Source organism: Staurois parvus, unplaced genomic scaffold, assembly GCF_062004578.1.
Source record: "Staurois parvus isolate SC_StPar_1 unplaced genomic scaffold, SC_StPar_1.0 ptg000064l, whole genome shotgun sequence".
NCBI classification, from domain to species: domain Eukaryota; kingdom Metazoa; phylum Chordata; class Amphibia; order Anura; family Ranidae; genus Staurois; species Staurois parvus.
In genome coordinates, this window is record NW_028317860.1 from 7,609,988 (window position 1) to 7,635,701 (window position 25,714).

The 25,714-nt window shown below is 39.3% G+C and overlaps 2 protein-coding genes across 5 annotated transcripts in view; one reads left to right on the forward strand and one right to left on the reverse strand.

Moving 5' to 3' along the window:
• DNAJC15 (DnaJ heat shock protein family (Hsp40) member C15) overlaps nt 1-5,389 on the forward strand; it is a 66,842-nt gene extending 61,453 nt beyond the window's left edge. For all 3 annotated transcript variants that reach the window (XM_089668830.1, XM_089668833.1, XM_089668832.1), the window contains one exon: nt 4,750-5,389. In XM_089668830.1, the coding sequence (XP_089524956.1) occupies nt 4,750-4,820 (71 nt within the window). In that variant the 3' untranslated portion in view covers nt 4,821-5,389. The remainder of the gene's footprint in view (nt 1-4,749) is intronic.
• The window catches only part of LOC149469690 (uncharacterized), a 217,326-nt gene that overhangs the window by 93,066 nt on the left and 98,546 nt on the right, over nt 1-25,714 (reverse strand). The gene's annotated exons all lie outside the window — the stretch shown is intronic.

Below are 25,714 nucleotides of genomic sequence, written 5' to 3' on the forward strand. Positions count from 1 at the left end.
TACCTGTGAGTACTGTTACAATTAGAAGACGCCTATGTGAAGCCAAGCTATCTGCAAGAAGCCCCCGCAAAGTCCTACTGTTGAAAAAAAGATGTGCTGAAGAGGTTACAATTTGCCAAAGAGCACACTGACTGGCCTAAAGAGAAATGGCGCAACATTTTGTGGACTGATGGAAGTAAGATTGTTCTTTTTGGGTCTAGTGGCTAGAGACAGTTTGTCAGATGACCCCCAAACACTGAATTCAAGCCACAGTACACTGTGAAGACAGTGAAGCATGGTTGTGCAAGCATCATGATATGGGGATGTTTCATACTACGGTGTTGGGGCTATTTATCGCATACCAGGGATCATGGATCAGTTTGAATACATCAGAATACTTGAAGAGGTCATGATGCCTTATGCTGAAGAGGAAATGCCCTTGAAATGGTTGTTCCAACAAGACAACGACCCCAAACACACCAGTAAACGTGCAACATCTTGGTTCCAGACCAATAAGATTGACATTATGGAGTGGCCAGCCCAATCCCCGGATCTTAATCCAATAGAAAACTTGTGGGGTGACATCAAAAATGCAGTTTCTGAGGCAAAACCAAGAAATAGAGAAAAACTGTGGAATGTAGTCCAATCATCCTGGGCTGGAATACCTGCTCACAGGTGCCAGAAGTTGGTTGACTCCATGCAACACAGATGTACAGCAGTTCTCAGAAACAGTGCTTATACAACTAAATATTAATTAAGTGATTCAAAGGAAAGCAAAATCTTCAAAAAAATAGCAGTGTTTGTATTCTTCTTTTCAAACTCAAACATTCACTATATAAACTGAAAAATGTTTGAACAGTCTAATATTCACTTTTCTTCAAATTTTTTAGAGGAACAACACAAATTTGATATATTTTTCTTCATGTTTTGATTTGGAATAGAATGTGTAGTGTTCCCAATGCATTTGTGTGTATGGAAATAAAAGCTATTAGAAGGATTTTGAGCTTTATTCACTTTCTTCAACACACTGCTATTATTTTGAACACAACTGTACCTTGTCCTGCGCTCCCGTGATGTCCCTCCTGCAGTGTCCCCTGTAATGTCCTCCGGCCGATGCCGGCATCTGTCTTCCGGGTTCCGTTCCCTGTGACATCAGGGCGTAAGGAGACGGAACTGGCGGGAAATTTGAAAATTGTAGAAGTGACATTCACTAAAATCACATAGTAAAACATTACTGTATCAAACCTTTTCACATACATTTTGTCCCTAGTGCTTTGTCCTGTGCCCTGCCTACATTTTTACTGTTCGTTCTGCCTTGAAACTGAGAAAAGTCCATGGGAGTCCAAAAAAGTGTCCCTTTAGGTCAAAAGCGGTTTTAGACCAGCTAGAGAACAGCGATAGTAAATGAGAACTACTTGCAGAATTGAGTGATAATGATTCGTGGGGAAATTCGTCATCAGACACTGAAAACGATTTTGCAACTTTCCACAGTGATGTGCGAACTTGGCGCTCTATTTCAAATTTCAATGTTTTTGGTTTGATTATATTATTGAATTATTATTATTATTATTATTATTACTACGAGTTTATATAGCGCCAAAGGGTTTGCTCAGCGCTGTACAATAGGGGGGACAATACATGGCACAGTACAACAACAACAAACAACGTACGAGGGGTAAGAGGGCCCTACTCTTACGAGCTTACAATCTAGGAGAATTAAATTTATTATTATATTATTTTTTATGATTATTTATTAAATTATAATTTATTTCGTGTTTCAAATTTTAACATACCCGGAATGTTTACTAGACTCTTGTTCGGACAGATTTCAGTGAGTTATTCCTAAACATTACAGGCCTACAATAAAAAAAAAACCACATATTTCCATGCGAAAAAATGTACCGCTTTGAGCACAGAAATATGGACATAGACCGCTAGGGAGGTTAATAAACATAAATGTAGTCCATATCTATGCCAAAATGGACTACACTAATGGTTTGCTTCAGTATGTTAAAGCAGAAATTCAGGCAAAAATACTTTTATTGAAATATATTCCTCAATAGCCAGTAAAGATTTAATTGCACTATGCGTGCCCCAAATGCTTTGGCAATCTCAGCTATTTTCAGCTTGTGAATGTAATGGTGACATCATCACTGTGCTGCACATAACTTGTGACAGAGTAGAGCTGTGGGAAGAACTCTGCAGGTCCACCCATTTGTGAACATTCCTTTTATGCAGCGTATTTGTTACCTCTTCCTCTGCGCTAACCATTCCTGTGCTAGTAGTCACAACAGTTCAAATACTCCCTGCAGATACACACATACTTGCACAGACCTAGTCTTGTGTGTTGGCCCCCCAAGTGCCTAGTCCTCCCTCTCGCAATCAATTCTATTAAATAAACAAAGTAGATGAACTCCTTGAGTTAAAAAGCAGCGATCTGTGTTTGATAACATCCAAATACCTGTGACCTGTCTGCTGTACATCGAATGGCATGCTGCTGCTTTTTATTCCTGGAGGGCAGCTATGTTTATGTACTGAACTCTGTAGTGTATTTTTGGCAGTGAGGCTGACATGCCACCCTCCTCCTGCCTGCTGTGAGTATGCTTAGGCTTAGTAATGTTTGCGGTCTTTCTGACACACTCTCTTCCTCTGCTTGTGTTTGACAGCACTGGTCAATGGAAATTGCCTTGTGTTCAAGACCAGCACTGTCAGTCACTGCTCATTAAGTATTTATCTCCTACAGAGTCAAATGTGGGGGGGGGGGGGCTAACTGCGGATACACAGCACCTAGCAAAATGGGAAAAGTGCTACATGCACTTTATACCCTTGGGGAAAGGATGAAGAAAAACATATGTGGTGAGACTTCTTTTTTAAAGAAAACATTCAATTACTTTTTAAATAAATTGCAGTCCACTACTCCTACATCACATGCTAGTACTTTTTCCTGTGCAGTGCCTCTTACAATTCTACTTCCTCCTCTCCTCTTCCTTTTTCTACTGTGTTCCCCCCAGGTTCTGTTCATGGACCTCTCCTATTCTCAATTTACACCTCCTTCCTGGGTCAGCTGATGGCATCTCATGGCTTTCAATACCATTTATATGCTGACAACACCCAAATCTGTCTCTCATGTCAAAACATCTGATTTGCTGACTGACCTATCAGTCTGGATGTCACACCAGTTCCTCAAACTGTTTATTCAATACCAAGCTCATAATATTTCCTCCCCCATGTGCCCCTTCCCCTGACTTCTCTGTCAAGATCAATGGCACAACAATCAACCTGTCCCCACATGCCAGGGTTTTAGGTGTAATCCTGGACTCTGAACTCTCCTTTTGGCCCCACATCCAATCACTATAAAAGCTTGCCTCCTCAACCTCTGCAACATCTCCAAAATATGCCCTTTCCTAACCAATGATACCACAAAGCTCCTAATTCACTCCCTGCTTATCTTTTGCCTTGATTACTGCAACACCCTCCTCACTGTAATACCTTTACAGAGGCCTTCAGTTCATCATGAATGCTGGTGCCAGACTCATCCACCTTACAAATGGTGCAGTGTCTGGTACCCCTCTCTTCCAATCTCTTTTATTGGCTGCCATTCACCCAATGAATAAAATTCTAAATACTAACAACAACTTACAAAGCCATCCACAACTTGGCCCCAGCTACGACACTAATCTAGTCTGAAAATACCAACCAAATTGTTCTTTGTTCCTCCCAACACCTTCTGCTCTGTAGCTCCTTTGTTACCTCCTCCTATGCTTGCCTTCAGGACTTCTTCAACATCTCTCCCATCCTATGGAACTCCTACCCTAGTCTGTCCCAACTATCTCCTACTCTGTCCACTTTTAGGTTATCCCTGAAAACACTTCTTTTCAAAAAAGCCTATCCCGTCTCCACCTAACATCTATATCTCCACTTTCTCCATCAGCTCATCCCCTACAGTTATTACCTTTTGTATAACTTGACCCTCTCCTTTTAGATTGTAAGCTGTAACAAGCAGGGCCCTCTGATTCCTCCTGTATTGAATTGTAACTGTACTGTCTGCCCTCATGTTGTAAAGCGCTGCACAAGCTGTTGACGCTGTATTATAATCATCTGCAGGTTTAGATTTAATGGCCTGGAATGAATATGTGGCTTTTGAGTTTGAAATGGCTAATTCCTTCTATGGCTTGGATGGTGGTTTTACTTTATAAGGAAAGCCATTTATTAGAGCACCAGTCAGGAAACACTTTTCCAACAAGAACCAACCTGTGCTAAGCCATGCCTCTTACTCTGTTCCACCTATTATAGGGACATTTAAGAGAAGTGTATGAGTGCATGCATGCATATATACACCACAAGCATCTCTTCTTTTCTGTCAGTAAATTTTGAAGAACTATAACAAAGTATTAATTATAATGACATCAATTATCTCTGTCCAATGTAAGGGAAATCCCTTATTAGTTGTTGCCAGAACATGCACCCTCATTAGGTTTTTTTTTTTTTTTACTACTCTGATGAGAATACGCCATTTTGCATTTCCCTCACTGTTAGCCTCAGTAATAATGATCACCAGCTCAAAAATAACATGTGATTCTTCCCAGCAGGTACACAGACAGCAATAAAAAACCTTTACTTTATCCAGAAAAAAAGGAACAAGTTTTGGCAAAAAACATTTTCATAGTATATTTGCACTGCTTTGAATAATCATTTTCTTTCACTTATTTGTCATACTATCATTCTTTCTGTACACTCCACTTATTTAATCTCCTGTGTTTCTCTTTATAGGTGGCTCACCTTATATGGCAATGAAAATAAATGAAGCAAAAGACTTACTGGATTCTAGTACAAAACAATAACACAGGAAATCTGAATAATTTGTATTAAATTCCATGCTGCCAGGAAAGATTGCACATTGCCTTTGTCTACCCTACTGTTCATCTGCTAGAATTCATCTTTTGTTTTTTTGAAGTGACTTAAATATTTATTTGTGCCTATTGCTTGGTATTTGCATAATTTATAAATATTTGATTTAAATACATGCTGCTCATACATGTGTAAATTGGGTCATCTGGGATGTCTCCTTGTTAGTGGTGGACATCTCATTGTGCAGCAGATTAGACGTTTACTCAGAAGGTTCAATGTTACACATTGGCAATTTAGGGGCTGACTGTCTGGATCATTTTGGGGGAAAATGAAAGATAAAGATACATACCTCATATCAAGGGACCCCAAACATCTAAACGGTGTCCAGGTAGACATGCATCAGTCTTGATAGCATGAAGCAGCTCATAGCTTAGAAAATCGTTGACAAAGGTGTAAATATTTTTCGCAATCTGCACTTATTTGGACATCTTTAAAATGTATTATATACATTGATTGTTTACAGTTAAAGACAACTGTTGAAAAATAAAGTTATATAATCCTATTTTAATAACATTTACTAATTTTTATGTGATCTTATAAGTGTGTGTGTTTTTTGTTTTGTTTTTTTCAGTCAAGTTTAGTAAATTTTCACTCCAGTTTTTCCATGCTTTCTCTTGCTGATGGCACAAGATCTCTAAGAACATGTATTTTATTTTGTTTTGGATAGAATGAGGACAGGGTAGACCGGAGAAAGGGCTAGAGCTTTGTCCTTGTTGAGATGTCCCTGCACTTCCTATTAGGACAGAAAGTGGTTGCAAATCTCACCAACAAAGACATGGGCAAAAATATCTTTTTAATAGGCTGACCATGTTTATGTCTCTCTCTGCCTGCCTACTCCAGTAACAGCCCCACGCCTCGTTTGTTGTGTTGGCATCACAGAGACATGAAATTCTCCCAATTAGGCTACAGACAGAAATATAAAACTTTTCATAGATAATTCTCACCCACTCTACCCAAAACTACAGTTCCAACAGTACCAAATATATTGTCCCTTGTTCTGTTACCCTTATGTATAAGGACCCTTAAAGAATTCAGAGTAGTAGGCATGAGAAGCAAAACTACTAATGGCACTCATGTAGGCAGTACTATGCAACTAATTTTGTCTTGAATTGAATTACTGTTTTTCTTCTGTTTATAACGGTTTTGTGTACCGGCCCGTTGCCAGTATCATGTTACTGCTGTGACCAATCACAGCAGGTCACATGACAATTAGTGGTGGGAGAATGACAGCTCCTTCTCGGAGCTATAGCGAAGGAAAAAAAAAGTCTGGGAAATTGCATTTAAAAACTGGCAATTACATTTAGCTGCAGCATGTGAGGGGGCCTGTCTGTATACACTGCTCCCTCACTATACTGCTCCTCTCCTGCACCTTCCTTGCACACACTGCCCCCCCTCCTACAAAGAGCACCTGCCACTTACAGCATATGCTATCACATAGAGGACTATTGGTCCCCTATGTGATAGCAATAAAATCAAAAGTGACAGGTTCTAAAACCGGCAATTACATTTATCAGTTGCAAGTGAGGGAGCCTATCTGTATACACTGCTTACCTCCTCTCCTGCCTTTCTTTACCACCTCCCCCCCCCCCCCAATCTGCAATACATACAGCTCCCCAAAAACCCCCAGCCAAATAGACAATCCGCCTCTCATTTGGGCTTTGTCTCTTCTCATCGGCATCTGTATTGGCTCACTTTTCTCTTTCAGCAAAATACCAATAGGGCCAAGATTTCGGTGCAACCCTACTTACAGTTGTAAACAATGGATGGTTTCCTTTCATGCCATCCATTGTGTACAATTGTGTTGCTAGCTGTGATTGGTCACAGTGATCATATGGTACAGATTGGGCCAATTACAGTCCATCTGTGTCATGTGATTAGCTGTGGCCAGTCACAGCTAATCACAATAGAACAAACTCAATTAATTTAATTCAGTAAAATGATTGCTTTTAGCAATGATTCATTGCTATAAACAATCATAATGTCTAAAAAAAAGAAATCACTTCACCAGCATAGTACAGAGTTACTGTGGTAACATATTACTCTGGTCACAGTGTGTTTTAGATTGCAAACATTTTATTTATTTTCGTACTGTCACCAGTCAGTGTCCTTGATCACTACCCCAACAGTTCTAAGATGACGCTGTACTGCACTGGTATCAGTATGTAAAAGAAAAAAAAAATTAAGTGATTTTCCACAAAACTATGACAAAAAAAAATGTCAACTTGACATATCTCTTACTAAATACCTTAAACTGCCTACATTCCAAAAAGGGGTAATTTGGGAGATATCGGTCCCGTCCTGGCATTTTTGAACCTCAAGAAATGAGCCATCAGTGCAGCAAGACTGATCGATTTTCAGATATACAGTTGTGTTCAAAATAATAGCAGTGTGTTGAAAAAAGTGACTAAAGCTCAAAATCTTTCTAATAGCTTTTATTTCCATACACACAAATGCATTGGAAACACTACACATTCTATTCCAAATCAAAACATGAAGAAACAAATATATCAAATTTGTGTTCTTCTAAAAAAAAATTGAAGAAAAGTGAATATTAGACTGTTCAAAAAAATAGCAGTGTTTGTATTCTTCTTTACAAACTCAAACATTCACTATAGAAACTGAAAAATGTTTGAAGATTTTGCTTTCCTTTGAATCACTTAATATTTAGTTGTATAAGCACTGTTTCTGAGAACTGCTGTACATCTGTGTTGCATGGAGTCAACCAACTTCTGGCACCTGTGAACAGGTATTCCAGCCCAGGATGATTGGACTACATTCCACAGTTTTTCTCTATTTCTTGGTTCTGCCTCAGAAACTGCATTTTTGATGTCACCCCACAAGTTTTCTTTGGATTAAGATCCAGGGATTGGGCTGGCCACTCCATAGCGTCAATCTTGTTGGTCTGGAACCAAGATGTTGCACATTTACTGGTGTGTTTGGGGTTGTTGTCTTGTTGGAACACCCATTTCAAGGGCATTTCCTCTTCAGCATAAGGCAGCATGACCTCTTCAAGTATTCTGATGTATTCAAACTGATCCATGATCCCTGGTATGCGATAAATAGGCCCAACACCGTAGTATGAGAAACATCCCCATATCATGATGCTTGAGCAACCATGCTTCACTGTCTTCACAGTGTACTGTGGCTTGAATTCAGTGTTTGAGGGTTGTCTGACAAACTGTCTCCGGCCACTAGACCCAAAAAGAACAATCTTTCATCAATCCACAAAATGTTGCGCCATTTCTCTTTAGGCCAGTCAATGTGCTCTTTGGCAAATTATAACCTCTTCAGCACATCTTTTTTTCAACAGTGGGACTTTGCGGGGGCTTCTTGCAGATAGCTTGGCTTCACATAGGCGTCTTCTAATTGTAACAGTACTCACAGGTAACTTTAGACCTTCTTTGATCTTCCTGGAGCTGATTGTTGGCTGAGTCCTTGCCATTTTGGCTATTCTATCCATCCGAATGGTAGTTTTTCGCTGTCTTTCAGGTTTTGGTTGCCATTTTAAAGCATTTTCGATCATTTTAGCTGAGCAGCCTATCATTTTCTGCACTTCTTTATATGTTTTTCCCTTCTCCAATCAACTTTTTAATCAAGGTACGCTGTTCTTCTGAACAATGTCTGGAACAACCCATTTTCCTCAGAATTTCAGAGAGAAATGCACTGTAACCAGCATGTACAACATTTGCTGCCTTCCTTCCTTAAATAAGGGCAATAATTGCCACCTGTTTTTCAAAGAATGAATGCCCTCACTAATAGAACTGCCACCTTCACTAATAAAACTTCACTAATAGAACTCCACACTGCTATTATTTTGAACATGCCCCTTTCAATTAGTGATTCAATTACACAGAATCAGCAGCATGCATGTCATGACTGTTGGGTCTGTTGGATTTCTATTACTCTACTACACCTGCTAGTAAATTAATTGCCATGTAGAAATATCATTTCTACCAAAAACAGTGATTGATCAGGTTAGTGATGTCTGACTGCTATTATTTTGAACACAACTGTATATAGTAATGAAAGGAAAATATATGTAAAAACGGTACTACGTATAATAGTGGCCTAACAAGATGCCTATTTACAGGTTCACATTACACACATATAATTGGACAAACTTATACACTGTGTGCATAAATATTAGGTAAGTTGTGTTTTTAAGGATTAGTTTCATTACTGAGCAACTGCAGTGCTCTCAGTCAATCCAAAATGTTAATAAACCTCAAACCTAAATATTTAAAAGTGAGATTTTGGCTTTCTTAGGAAAATATCTATGTTTGCACAATTATCGGGCAACTATTAATGTGCAGAATTATTATGAAACTAAGTGAAAAACAAAAGTTTTCCCATGTCACTTGTTTATTTTCATCTGTTAATAATAAACAACTCAACATTTACAAATGAACATTTAAAAAAAAAATTAAAAAAACTGATCAATATAGCCACCCTTCATTTCAAAACCAGACATAAGCCTTCCATTCGTGGAGTCTGTCCGTTTCTTGATCTGTTGACAATCAACTTTTTGTGCAGCAGCAACCATAGCCTCCCAGACACTGTTCAGAGAGGTGTACTGTTTTCCTTCATTGTAAATTTCCCATTTAACCACTTCCCGCCCATAGTACTGCAGCCGGGCGTCAGGTACAGGCAAAGCAATGTACCCGTACATCGCTCTGGCTGTACTAACACAGGGGGCGTGCACACCCCCCCACCTCACAGCGGAATGAAGATCCCGGTGATCATATGATTGCTATGCGATCATATGATCACTATGTAAGCAAAGCTGTTATGAATCAATGTCATTCATAACAGCTCTGCCTAGTGAGCTGTGATTGGCCCATAGCTGTCACATGATACAGCACCCTGTACCATGTGACCAGCTGCAGCCAATCACAGATCACTATCCTGAGCTGTCAAGACTTAATGAATGAGTTCGCTTCTGACAGCAAACTTTGCATTGCAGGAGAAATGATCTTTAATTCTCCTGCAAGGCAAAGTGTAAAAAAAAAAAAAAATTCCTGATCACTACAGTTTCTACTACACTACATCACAGTTTCAGTATATAGAATTTTTCACTGATCACTGTATTACTGCCACTAGCGACATCAGATAACATCAGGGTCAGTAAACGCCCCTCCCAGCCAGGGTCAGCTAGCGTTAGATTGCTTGCACACTATCACACTCACGCTATAGGTCACTGATCACCGCCATTACTAGTTTAGTGTTTGTACGGATCAATATATTGCTCATGAACAGAACTATACTAGTGCCTCCTTTGTATAGTGTCCCCAAAAATGCAGAGTTAGCAGGATCAGCCCCATTTGCTGCCAGCACTAGCATTTAGCCCCTCTGCTGTTTTTCACAGAATATTTGTACCAATTGATTGTGGGCCAAGGCAATTTATACGCACAGCAGTACATAGCTGCCCACCCAAATTCAGCTCTTGCCAGACAATTCGCATGGAAACCTATTACGGTTTCTGAATTTAAAACTCTTTTGGGCCTGACCCTCAACATGGGCATTTCAAAAAAAGAATGAATTGCGGTCATGTTGATCCACAGAGCCCATTCATCGTAAGCCTGTATTCTCTTCTGTTACATATAAGCCCAACATGGACCAGCAATGTACTGGTAGCAGGGGCAGACTGACCATTTAGTCACTCGGGCACTGCCCGAGGGCCCAGGGTCAGTAGGGGGCCCCATGAGATGACCCTGGTACGTTCCATCGGCTTTTTCATAGGCTTTTTTGGGTGTGGGCGAGGACACGGGGGCCCCATGAGTTGTCAGTCCGCCCCTGACTGATACGTCACTGGACTTTGAGTGGTTATATTGGGATGATGCGTGCACCTACAGGCATCATCCTGGTATCATTTTTTTCAGCTGGTGGTCGGATTTCATGTAAAAACAATCCTAGTGGCCAATTAGGTGCTGAGTTGTTTTTAAGAGCTGCGGGAAGGGACACGCCCCTCCCCCCCGCTGCCTTCCACAGTTCGAGAATGTTGGAAGTTACGCTGGCTGACTATAGAGATGATCAGAGACCAAAATGGCTCCAATCATCTATATAGTCTAAGAAATTGGAAACTACCAGCAGGATATAAACAGTGCCATTTTTAAATTGGGAAAGCATCTGATCACACCTATCTTGGTGAGATTAGATAATGTAAGGGCAGAGGAGATATCTAGAGTCTGATAGACCCCAGATTTCTCAAAAAAGAATATGACAATGCCCATTGAAGTTATAGGGGATATTTGCATTCCCTGTGATAGCATTAAAAGTGATAAGTGAAAAAAAAATTAAAGGGACAGTGTAAAAATATTTAAAAAAATCAAAATAACAAAAAAAAAAGCGCACCCTTGTCCCCCTGCGCTCATGCACCTGTGTGCACAAGCGTTGACCCTGTGCTGGTATGTAAACAGTGGTTGCACCATACATGTGAGGTATCGCCGCAAACATCAGATCGAGGGCAGTAATTCTAGCACTAGACCTCCTGTGTAAATATAAATTGGTGACCTGTAAAGGCTTTTAAAGCGTTGCCTATGTCATGTTTGGTATCTATTTACTGAGCATAACATCATCTTTTATATTTTATCAAACAATTGGGCAATATGATGTGTTTTTGTGCATTACAGTTCTAAAAAGTGTATTTTTCCCAAAAGATTTGCGTTTGAAAAATCGATGTGCAAATACTGTGTGACATAAAAAATTTCAACACCCACCGTTTTATTCTCTAGGGCCTCTGCTTTAAAAAAAATATATAATGTTTGGGGGTTCAAAGTAATTTTCTAGCAAAAGAACTGTTTTCATGTGAACAAAAAGTGTCAGAAAAGGCTTGGTCTTCAAGAGTGGGTGATGTGTGGCATAAGCTTCTAATGTTGGCCTTGAAATGCCAGGATAGTAGACATTCCAATGTATTTGCTAAGAGGCATTTTGAGTGTTTTGCAGATCTAATTTGTTGCCACGTTTCTGGAAAATGAAGAAAGAAAGCAAAAAATGTTTTTTTTTCTTTTTCAAAACCCTGTGACAAAAATGATATCAGTAAAATACTCACCATTCATCTTATCAAATTCCTTGGGGTGTCTACTTTCCAGAAAGGGGTCATTTGGGGGGGGGTATTGGGGTGTTTGTACTTTCCTGGCATTTTAGAGCCTCCGAAACTATGATAGGTAGTGGGGAAGTGGTATGGGGAAATATGACCTTTGAAAGCCTGGAGGTGGTCACTTGATTTTGGGTGCTTGTAGCTAGGCTGCTAACAATATATAATTAAAGTGACAAAAAAAAAGTGGCATATTCAAAAACTTTGTGGCAAAAAATAAAATCTTCCATGGAGTCAACATGCCTCTGCAAAATCCTTGGGGTGTCTATTTTCCAAAAAGGGGTCATTTTGGGGGGGTTGTACTGCCCTGGCATTTTAGCACCTCAAGAAATGTGATAGGCAGTCAGAAAGTAAAAGCTACGTAAATTCCAATATATATACCATAGTTTGTAGATGCTATAACTTTCACACAAACCAATTAATATACAGGTATTAAGATTTTTTTTTACCAAAGACATGTAGCAGGATACATTTTAGCCTAAATTTATGACTAACTTTCAGTTTATTGGATATGTTTTATAACCAAAAGTGAAAAATATTGTTTTTTTTTTCAAAATGTTTGTGTTTTTTTGTTTATAGCGCAAAAAATAAAAACTGCAGAGGTGATCAAATACCACCACAGGAAAGCTCTATTTGTGTGATAAAAAGGACAGAAATTTAGTTTGGGTACAGCATTGCACAACTGCGCAATTACCAGTTGAAATAGTGCAGTGCCGAACAGCAAAAAATGGCCTGGTCAGGAGGGGGGGTGGGGGTAAATCCTCAGGAGGGCAAGTGGTTAAGAAGGGCCCACACTTTCTCAATAGGGTTTAGGTCAGGTGCGGAAGGGCCATGTCATTATTCTTTCATTTTTAGGGGCCTTTACTGGCTAGTCACGAAGTGGAGTACTTCGATGCATGCGATGGAGCATTGTCCTGCATAAATATCATGGTCTTCTTGAGAGATGCAGACTTTTTCCAGTATCACTGCTTGAAGAAAGTATCTTATAAAAACTGGCAGTGCGTTTGGGAATTGATTTTAAGTCCATCTTCAACCCAAAAAAGTCCAGTAAGCTTATATTTAATAATACCAGCCCATGCCAGCACCCCACCTCCACCTTGCTGTTATCTGAGTTGAAGTGAAGCTCTGTGCCCGTTACTGATCCAGCCATGGGCCCATCCATCAAGGGTCACTCTCATCTCACCAGTCCATAAAACCTTTTCAAAATCTGTCTTCAGATATTTATTGACCCAGTCTTAATGTTTCAACTTATGTGTTTTATTCAGTTGTGGTTGGGTTTCAGCCTTCCTTACCTTGGCCATGTCTTTGAGCACTGAACACCTTGTACTGCTGGGCATTCCATGTAGGTTGCAGTTCTGGAATATGACAGCACTGGAGGCTAATGGATTCCTGGTAGCTTCACATTTGATTCTTCTCAAATCTTTGGCAGTTAATTTGCCAAAGATTTTTCTCAAAACGTTTCTTATGACCCTGTTGACTATTTGCAACAAAACGTTTGATAGTTCTGTGATCATGCCCCAATACCATACCAATTTCAGGAGTGTTGCATCCCTCTGAAAGACATTTTACAATTTTTGACCTTTCAAAGTCACTTAAATCTTTTTTTGGCCCATTTTGTCTGAGGAAAAGAAGCTGCCTAATAATTACGCACACCTTGGTATAGGGCAGTGGTCGGCAAGCCACATGCGGCTCTTTACACACTTCAATGCAGCTCTTCTGTGTGCCGGGCGCCCGCTCCCCTCCCTCCTCGGGCGGCTGCCCCAAAAGTCAGGACTCTGCAGCTAGCCCAGCAATGGGCAAACTACGGCCCGGCGGACCTTTTAATCCGGCCCGCGGAGCGTGGCAAACATTGGCTGTCAGGATGTAGGCGGGGGGATGAATTACTATGGGGGGGTGAATTACTATAGGGGGGATGAATTACTATATGGGGGATGAATTACACTATGGGGGATGAATTACTATAGGGGGGATGAATTACTATATGGGGGATGAATTACTATATGGGGATGTATTTTCAGTTTTAAAAATGTGGCTCTCAAAATAAATTTCAATCGTGGTTTTGGCGAGACTTGGCTCAGTTGAAAAAAAAGGTTGCCCACCACTGGTATAGGGTGTTGATCTCGTTAGGCCACACTCTCCCTAATTACACACATACCCATCACCTGATATGCTTAAATCTAATAGGCATTCAACTTTATACTCACTTGCCTAATAATTGTGCACACAATGTAAGATAAAAAGAAGTACATACATAAATATGATACTATACACTTTGCAATGCAATAATAACTTCATACACAGTATATGCAGGCTCGGTTTTCTGCTCAGTACTACACAGTTTATTCCTTAAAGTGATTCTAAAGGAAATAATTTAAAAAAAATCACAAACATGTTATACACTGCTCAAAAAAAATGAAAGAAACACTTCCAAAACACAGATCTCAATGGGGATTAATAGCATGCTGGATATTTATACTGATATGGACTGGGTAATGTGTTAGAAACATAAGGGCACCCCATCGTTTGATGGAAAAGAAAATTATCAAACTACAGAGGACTGAATTCAAAGACACCCTGAAAATCAAAGTGAAAAAATGATACAGCAGGCTAGTCCATTTTGCTGAAATTTCATTGCAGCAATTCAAAATGGTACTCAGTAGTTTGTATGGCCTCCACGTGCTTTTGTGCATGCCTAACAACATCAGGGTATGCTCCTAATGAGACGACGGATGGAGTCCTGGGGTATTTCCTCCCAGATCTGGACCAGGGCTTTACTGAGCTCCTGACAGCCATGGCCGTGAATGGCTGCGCACTCCCCCTACCTGGAAATGCAAAATCACACATATATATATATATATATGTGTGTGTGTGTGTGATTTTGCGCGCCCGTGGTGCCCTGTAGCAGTATTTCTGCTATAGGGCGGTCGGGAAGTGGTTAAAATTGCTGTTTTTTTATTATTTGTTTTTCCTTTTTCATCCAGGTCTTATTATGTGAGGGAAATCCCCTCTAGTTGTCAGGGAACAAGTGTCTTTATTGGAAGTTTTCACTTCCATTCCTGTTTTGTGTGCAGTTGAAAATTTAGCATTTTCCCTCACTCTCATTCCCATTGACATTAGTGATCAGGACAATGGGAAATAGTGAATTTCCCCAATGGTTCATAGACAGCAATAATAATCTGACAATGGTTCTAACCCTTCATCATTATGTCCAAATCTAAATGGAAAAAAAAAAAAGTTTGGCCTTTAGTTATATTTTAGGTTTTTCCAGCATTAAGAAGAAATGTACCCGTATGGGGCAGAAACTTAATTTCAATAATTTCTTCTCTGCTATAGTTTTGAAACCACTAGACGTAGTTTGCCAAGTTTTCATTTAGGTATTCACACACTTTAAAAGATAAGTATGGCCAAAGCTTTTTTGGTCATACTTCTCCTCTGGGTCACAGCTGTGCATTTATTTCTGCACTCCTGTGGCTCAGATTCAACTGACAGAAGACTAAAGTCTGCTGCCGGTTGACATCATAGAGCAGGTGCAGGCTCTGCAGAGATCCCAAAAATAATGTCAGGATCCACCCAGATGCCTGATCGGTAATTGGCTGATCCTCTCAGCGCACCACTGAGCCTGAGCCAGGTGCTCCTGCCCAATGCTCCAGTGAGGGCTGGAGGGGCAGGGCAGAGAGTGGTGACTGATAGTTACTACTATCTGCTTAGTAAAAACTGAGAATTGAGCAGTTGTGATCGCTCAGTTCTCAGTCTTAGAGCAGGTGAGAGACAGGTGCAGCATTGCACTGATGCTGCAGCTATCTAGGTGAGTATTTAGGTTTATTATTTTCCGATCCCACACTTTTCCTTTAAATCTGTGTTTAAATTAGCACTTTGCAATTGGTAGTAAAGTGGTACTGTATGCAGAAATTTTATTTGGAGTCATTAATGACCTTATGTGCAGCATAGCCGTGTATTATTTGTATGTAAGGTTTGAATTCAACATAATTTAGATTTTGATATTTAACCATTTTTTTGTGTCTGTGCCAAGGCAAATACACTCTGCAATAACCTTGGCAGCCTCACAAGAGCAGGAGCTGTAGAGGCTTCATCACATTCTGTGCCTGGATCCCAGCTGTTCTTATAAGGGGCCATCAGCCAGTTTCACAATCATCTCTCTCTTTGGACCGTCTCATTCTTACATTGGATGCAGAGCACGTTGATGTAATGTGCAAAAAAATAAATATGTAATAAAATGTTGCACTCGCTGCCAGCTTCTCTCTGCAATCAATGGCTACTGGCTGCATTCAACGGAAAAACTAATAAGCATTTGCCACAAACAAATTCAACAGGAGGGGAGAAAAATCTATTTGTTTTATTTAAAACCAAATGTCAGAACTGCCAAATGGATAAAATGTAAACTATACATGTAGAACATTTTAAAATACATTTTATGGGGGCTCATCAAGGCACCCCCTGGCTTTAATTAGCTGTAAGTTGAAAGCATCAATCTATGTGAGTGGGCAAAAGACAATGGCAACCTTCATTACGAATATTCAGTCTGGCTGTGAGCTGGGAGATGCATAATATTCAAGAACAAATCAAAGCACAGGCCCACTGTGATAATGGAATGTGCTTTGGCGAGCCACAATACCTTTGTTATGCTAGCAATGTTGTGAGGTCAATGAGCCATGTGATATATTGTGTATATAATGACCTATAAGTGCATATATGTTTCTATTAAGATTTTTCTGTAGAAAACTTTAATTGCTGTTTCCTGCAATTTTATTTCAGTCTTTTTCCTCGTTCCTCAACTAAGAACTGAATATATTTTAGGAAAAACTGTTCTTTCCAGTTATGCTTTCTAACACACATTAAGGATTTTCCAGCACACACTATATAATACAAGGGATTGTTAAGTAATTATAGAGACCTTCCAATCCAAATAGCAACAGCTCCTTTCAGGCAGTTATATTGAGCATTGTCCATTCTCTGAAGCTACAGTGATTACATTAGAAGTGCTAGCTGTGCATTCTGACACCCTGACCATTTTTGTGCTCCCGTTGGCAATGGATGCCTTGGCTTTAGAAAGAATTGGGCTATAAATGTCCTGCTAAACCACTGCCATCCTTTTACTTTTTTCTCCTTTCGCTTCCTTTGTTGCCAGACTTACAGGTTTTATGTAAGGCTTTACAGCCAGTTTGTCCTGAGTCTGGTTGCATCATGTCTACATGAACAGTCCCCCTAAAGTCTATAGACAACGTGATGCCTGACAGTCAAACTATGCTTTAAATTAAATTGTTTATAATGTAAATGTAAGTGTTCTGACATCAAAATACGATTTTGTGTTTGGGCATTACACGCACTTACATGAATTCACATGAAGTTACAGTTTTATTTTTTCCATCCGTTGCATGCAAAATTTTGCTATGAAAGTTGACACTTGTTTATTGCTCTTTTCCAATGTGCTAAATGTCATTCTCTCAATAAGGCCCCTGCTCTTTAAATTGTTAGCAGAAAAAACCCTGAAATGTCTTATCTCCATTTTTTTTTTAAATTTCAGGAACTCATGGCAAATGCACAACCTGGGGATGATTTACTAAAACTGGAAAGTGTAGAATCTGGTGCAGCTCTGCATACAAAACAATCAGCTTCCAGGTTTTTTTTGTCAAAGCTTAATTGAACAAGCTGAAGTTAGAAGCAAATTGGCTACCATGCAGAGCTGCACCAGATTTTGCAGTCTCCAGTTTTAGTAAATCAACCCCATTGTTTCAAAGGTTAATGAAGCAGTGATGCTTGGAATTCTGTTCACCAGCTGAACCTTTGCCAGTGATTATAACCTTTGCCATTAATTGAAACCAGAAATAGTACCAGAAACTAGCATCACAAAGCTAATGGTATCCTTAAGGTCACTGTTATATTGGAGTAGTATTCAAACTACGGATGCTATACAAACTAAAGAGAGATACAAATGTTTCTGTTAATTAGCAAGATATTTTGTATAACATTTTTGTAGCAAATTTCAACAAGACAATGTAGACAAAAGAAAATAAAAATACACTTATTGATAAAGGACATGTGGGAAAAGCCCTCCATGTAAATTCATTTAAGCTGTACCTTATTTTTATCTAATATATTTTAATGATGTAAAGATATTTTAATACAGTCTGACATGGTACTTGGCAGTAACTGGCAAAAAAAATGATTTGGTAGGAGTGGCTTTTCTAATTGGTTGCAGTTGATGGTTATCTCTAACTGCTTTGCTCTTCCCACCTGATACCGATTTCTGTATATCTGATTGCCTTCAAAGGCAGTTATTGAATATGAATTCCTTGTTAGTAATGCCACAGATCAGATTTGTTTTACTATATTTTCACCAAATTAGTATGTGTAAACTTGACCGCATGGCAGTAAAGAGACTGGAGACATAGATAAAGACATTATAAAGCTTCCTACCTGCACATTGTGTTTTTCACCTGCATAAGAAGTACACTGATAATGTAATTTCATGGTGTCATTTGTTGTATGTACAGTAAAGGAAATAAGTATTTGATCCCCTGCTGATTTTGAATCTTTCCCACTCACAAAGAAACGATCAGTCTAGAAATCGTAGACAGGTAGGTGTATTGTAACACTGAGAGACAGAATAGCAACAAAAAATTAAAAAGAAATACATGTACAAAAGAATACAAATTATACACTGATTTACATGTTCATGAGGGAAATAAGTATTTGATCCCCTTCACAAAACATGACTTAGTACTTGGTGGCAAATCCCTTGTTGGCAATCGCAGAGGTCAGACGTTTCCTGTAGTTGGCCACCAGGTTTGCACACATCTCAGGAGGGACTTTGGCCCACTCCTCTTGGCAGATCCTCTCCAAGTCATTAAGGTTTGGTGGCTGACGTTTGGCAACTCGAACTTTCAGCTCCCTCCACAGATTTTCAATCGGATTAAGGTCTGGATACTGGCTAGGCCACTCCAGGACCTTAATGTGCGTCTTCTGGAGCCACTCCTTTGTTGCCTTGGCCGTGTGTTTTGGGTCATTGTCATGCTGGAACACCCATCAATGACCCATTTTCAATGCCCTGGCTGAGGGAAGAAGGTTCTCACCCAAGATTTGACAGTACATTGCCCCGTTCATCGTCCCTTTGATGCGGTACAGTTGTCCTGTCCCCTTAGCAGAAAAACACCCCCGAAGCAGAATGTTTCCACCATCATGTATGACAGTTGGGATGGTGTTCTTTGGGTCATAGGCAGCATTCTTCCTACTCCAAACATGGCGAGTTGAGTTGATGCAAAAGAGCTTGATTTTGGTCTCATCCGACCACAACACTTTCAACCAGTTTCTCCTCTGCATCATTCAGATGTTCAGACGGGCCTGGACATTGCTTTCTTGAGCAGAGCGACCTTGCGGGCACTGCAGTATTTCAATCCTTGTCGGCGTAGTGTGCTACCAATTGTTTTCTTGGTGACTGTGGTCCCAGCTGCTTGGATATCATTGACAAGATCCTCACGTGTAGTTCTGGGATGATTCCTCACAATCATTGACACTCCACAAGGTGAGATTTTGCATGGTGCACCAGACCTAGGGAGACTGACAGTTGTTTTGTGTTTCTTCCATTTGTGAATGATTGCACCAGCTGTTGTCACCTTCTTACCAAGCTGTTTGGGGATAGTTTTGTAGCCGAGTCCAGCCTTGTGTAGGTCTACAATCTTGTCCCTGACATCCTTGGACAGCTCTTTGGTCTTTGTCATGGCGGAGAGTTTGGAATCTGATTGATTGCTCCAGTGGGCAGGTGTCTTTTATACAGGTAACAAAATGAGATTAGCAGCACTTCCCTTAAGAGACTGCTTGTAATCTCAGCTTGTTACCTGTATGAAAGACACCTGGTAGCCAGAAATCCTGCTGAATGATAGGGGATCAAATACTTATTTCCCTCATGAACATGCAAATCCGTGCATAATGTGTTATACATGCGTTTCTTTTGAATTTTTTGTTGCTATTCTGTCTGTCAGTGTTACAAACAATACATCTACCATTCAATTTTTAGACTGATCATTTCTTTGTAAGTGGGCAAACATTCAATATCAGCAGGGGATCAAATGCTTACTTCTTTCACTGTATGTTGTATGAATGTATGTATGCACAGCCTATAGTAGACTAAATCTTAGCATTGCTCTGTCAAAAGTTCTTGTTTGTATTCCAATGGGAGGCATGACACAGCACAGTTTAATGCATGACCTCTGCCTGTAGTCTGAAAACTGACACTTCCCGTGAAGGTGGAACTAAAGTTCTGCTATGATACACTGAGAGCAGACAGGTATTTTCTTTCAGACGAGACATGCAATGTCTCTACCACAATAAAACATACCTACCTGCTTTCTCAAAGCAATCCCTGGTTTGTAAACTAAGTTGCATGTGCACAACCCAGCTTACACTGACTGGTCTGATCCTGTGTGCCAGGAGTGACGTTATCAATGAAGATGTCTGAAACCCGGCACACAGAAGAAGTTGCCGGCGCCAGTGAGAGAGAATTGGGAATGTAAGTATCCTCCCTTTATTTCCACTTGAAGAAACTACATATCCTACAATGCCTGGGTCTCTCAGTTTAGTATTCTTCAGGTGCAGTAATCAGATCAGAAAGACCCAAATGGGCACCACCCCAGCTGTGCTGTCATTCGCTAAAGTAAAAGTTCATCAGTAGGTCCCTGCCAATGAAATATGGGTGGGACCTGCTAATTGGTTGAGCGAATGACAGAAAAGAGCCTTGTGTTAGTAAACAACACAGGGTTCTCTACAGACAGCAATGATGTGCCGTTTTTTGCTCCCTGCAAAGCAGGGAGCAAAAAACGGCACATTGCTTAGTAAAAACAGCACACTCAGTAAACATTGTTACGCACACAGTTAACCCCTTCCCAGCCAGTGGGTTCTCTACAGGCAGCAGCGATGTGTCCTTTTTTTTTTTTCAACCTGCAAATTAGGGAGTAAAAAATGGCACATTGCTTAGTAAAAACAGTATACACTGTAAACATTGTTATGCACACAGTTAACCCTTTGATTGTCCCTAAATGTTAACCCCTTCCCAGCCAGTGTCATTAGTTTAGTGACAGTGTATATTGTTATTAGTCCCACTATAAGTCACTGATCGCTGCCATTACTAGTATAAAAATAAAGAAAGAAAGAAAAATTCCAGTATATATACCATTGTTTGTAGACGCTATAACTTTCATGCAAACCAAGCAATATACACTTATTGTGATTTCCTTTTGTTTTACCAAAGACATGTAGCAGAATATATTTTGGCCTACATTTATGAAGAAATGTGTGGGATTTTTTTTTTGGGGGGGGGGGGTTGTGTTGGATATGTTTTATAACAGCAAGCAAAACATGTTGTTTTTTTCAAACTTTATATAATAAAAAATACAAAACTCAGTGGTGATCAAATACCACAAAAAGAAAGCCCTATTTGTGTGAAAAAATATTAATTTAATTTTGGTACAGTGTTGTATGACTGTGCAATTAGCAGTTAAAATAGCACAGTGCTAAATAGTAAAACAATGGCCTGGACATGAAGGGGGTAACATTTTCTGGGGCTGAAGTGGATATACACACAGAGAGCTTATCATGCAACTGTTTTTTTTATTGCTTTTGCAAACCCACATTTGTGATGCGACTTTGGATGCTGCATGACCCACTAAGAAGCTGCCTTATCCCTTTGGCGAATATAGACAAGTTAGTTGTACCATAGACATGGGGAAATCAATCAGCCATTACACTACAAACTACAACCACAATATGTGAGCCCATCAATAGGTAAGGCAAACAAATGACACAGGAAATTTAACTACACTAAAACATAATTAAAACAACAAACACATTTGAAAGTGTACAGAAAACTGGTGCAAAAACTTTTGATTTTATACAAAGCAACTAGTTTAACTGTACAGGTTAGAAAATGAAAAATATAACTTCACTTTTCCTTTGCTCTAATATTACTAAATTAGGCTATGTGTGTCTTACAAGTAGAGGTGCATCTCTAAAGCATGACAGCCTTCCAAATATAAGGCTGTGTAAGCTCTGCTAATTTTTGTTACATTACACTCTCAATAACACCAAATTTAAAATCCAACAGAATTACTTCCAAAATATATTTAGTCACTAAAAGGCTAAAAGATTGCCTCGTTAGATGTGAAATTGCTTGCATAGCAATGAAATAGAGTGATTAAAAGGCAAATTAATTTATTACATAGAAGATTGTTTCATTAGCTGCCCGTTTAATCCACCAGTGAGCTTATCCTCCTTTATGCCATTGTGAATTGTAGGGAAAGTAAAAAGAGAGGTCATATGGTCTAGAGTGCCAATTTCTTTGTTAGTTTACAGCAGCAATCACTTTTACTTAGGTAAGGTGAGGAAACAGTGTGAAAAAATAATTGAAATCTTGCCCATACTTTGTTTCTCTTTATAATTTTGTTCCATTGCATTATCTACACCAGAAGTTCCCTTTTTGTTGTTTTGGTGATATCTACAACCTAAATGGGAATCAATAAAGTGTAATGAAAAAAGTAAGACTCTAAACTACTTTATACTTACCCCCTTGCAACACTATTCACCCCCTGCAATCAACCCTCTCCCAACACTTTTCACCCCTATAACTCTCTTCTAACACTATAAATGGTATTTAAAGTGCCGCGCTCCTATTAATGTGCATAATATCTCTATATCCAATCTGTGCTCATTAGACTCAATCAATAGATATATGAATCAAGTGTAAATCATAATGATAATAATAAGTGATAATCCATAAATTAATCAATACGATAAAATTATTACCAGTGAATTACCAATACACACATACACAACCTAAATGTGTGTGATGAAAAATATAAAACCTTAATATAATGTGAATAATGAGTGAATATTTAAAATATAAATATACATATAATTAGTGCCATTCTAATTATATACAATCAATCCAACAATAATTGTGCAACTATACACTCCCATGTGCACGTGCATAGGTGTAATAAATAAATAAATAAAAGTCTTTGTAAAAAGGTGCCGAAGTGAGGGTGATTCCTTGTTTCCTCTCGCCAGGTGCCTTATGGTCTCCCTATGCGCTCACCTTTATGTTTGCCTGAATGAATTCAGGCAAATACGCTTTTTGATCCTTCCAGGATCGATGGATTAAAGCTCTGTGTTGTAGATGTGCCAAGGTGTGGATGTAGGTACTCCTGTACTCTCCTCTTTCTCCTTTTTCCACTGCTCATACACCGATTATGAGACCAGCTTTATCTCCTTATTCCCCACCAGGGGTCATCTCCTTCTCATTTCCTCCTCTCACCCATATGGAATTTGGGGGTCAGATGTAGAGAAAATAAAACAAACGATGGTGCCTTATCCTTTTAAATGATAGAAGTTTATTTCTGCCTGTAGCGGTATTACACAGCTATATACATTTCCTTGGTGGTACAGGGCGGCATATATATCGTATACAAATATTGGGTGAGCCAATATTTGTATACGATATATATGCCACCCTGTACCACCAAGGAAATGTATATAGCTGTGTAATACCGCTACAGGCAGAAATAAACTTCTATCATTTAAAAGGATAAGGCACCATCGTTTGTTTTATTTTCTCTACATCTGACCCCCAAATTCCATATGGGTGAGAGGAGGAAATGAGAAGGAGATGACCCCTGGTGGGGAATAAGGAGATAAAGCTGGTCTCATAATCGGTGTATGAGCAGTGGAAAAAGGAGAAAGAGGAGAGTACAGGAGTACCTACATCCACACCTTGGCACATCTACAACACAGAGCTTTAATCCATCGATCCTGGAAGGATCAAAAAGCGTATTTGCCTGAATTCATTCAGGCAAACATAAAGGTGAGCGCATAGGGAGACCATAAGGCACCTGGCGAGAGGAAACAAGGAATCACCCTCACTTCGGCACCTTTTTACAAAGACTTTTATTTATTTATTTATTACACCTATGCACGTGCACATGGGAGTGTATAGTTGCACAATTATTGTTGGATTGATTGTATATAATTAGAATGGCACTAATTATATGTATATTTATATTTTAAATATTCACTCATTATTCACATTATATTAAGGTTTTATATTTTTCATCACACACATTTAGGTTGTGTATGTGTGTATTGGTAATTCACTGGTAATAATTTTATCGTATTGATTAATTTATGGATTATCACTTATTATTATCATTATGATTTACACTTGATTCATATATCTATTGATTGAGTCTAATGAGCACAGATTGGATATAGAGATATTATGCACATTAATAGGAGCGCGGCACTTTAAATACCATTTATATTGATCTGACACTACCTAGTGAGTTTGTGTAAGTGCCAGCGCACCATACACTAAAGATTAGTACATTATTTAAAACACCTACTGAATGCTATATTCATAATAGCTCACAAGGATTCACACTATATATAAATCTCTTCTAACACTGCTTGCTTCTTGAAACCTCTAAGGCCTATACGCCCTCCTTCCCCATTGCTCACAGCTTATTTGTTAGGGAATTAAGCCAGACTTGTTATTCAACAATCCTCCATTCAGGTGTTGATATTAGTTAAATTCCACATTTCAATCCAATCAGATAAAACGGCGCTGGATAAACATACAAAAGGAGCAGCTAGCATGAAAAGGTAAGAACCTCCACCCTCTAATCAATAGTAAAATAAAACACATGCAGCTCTAAAAGTATGATAAAACACATAAAATATTAAAACATAAATTATATGATACCAATATAACAAAATTAAAAAGTATGAAAGTGACCAAGTTCAATGACCTTATCTGTTGTATTGACATAAATAGATAATATAAAATGACAAGCTATAATATCCGCAAAAGTTAAGCTGCCAAAAATGAATACACGCACTGAGGCGTATGGTGAAGTGCAAGTACACGCACTAAAGCGTATGGTGAAGTATAGATGTGATAAAAACTTCCCCAATTGGCATTTCCAGGTGCATACCTGATTAGTCTCTAATCTGTGTGGATCCGTGATGGTGAAAAATAAAATAATTGGCCGTAGATTGCACTCACCAGAGAGCGCAAATGAATGCGCATTTGAGTGATTAGGACCAACTCCTGGTCATCAGCATCAGGTTACTTAAAACATCAGGTTATCTGGTGGGCATCAGTGGGGCAGACAGCATACTATCAAGTAGTATTCGGCACCAAGGATGGATTAGCCACCAGGGGAGTCACATTAGTAACTGCAGTCAGGTCACAATGGGTATCCTTGTAGAAAAGACTCACCAGAAGTGAGCCAAAACATGTTTCGTGCACAAGCACTTTTTCGAAGGCACACGTGTGCCTTTGAAAAAGTGCTTGTGCACGAAACATGTCAGGAAGCCTGCCTCATTGACACATTATGCATGGTACACTTTTTCCTATGGACACCAGACTGCCAGATAGTTACCATTTGGACATCATTTATCCATTTCTTTTTGTTTTGGCTCTCTTCTGGTGAGTCTTTTCCACAAGGATACCCATTGTGACCTGATGGTATGCTGTCTGCCCCCCTGATGCCCACCAGATGACCTGATGTTTTAAGTAACCTGATGCTGATGACCAGGAGTTGGTCCTAATCACTCAAATGTGCATTCATTTACGGCCACTTATTTTATTTTTCACCATCACAAATTCCACATTTGTTGGTGTCCCTAGATGCTTTGCCTATCATTCAGTGTGACTGAATTTTAACT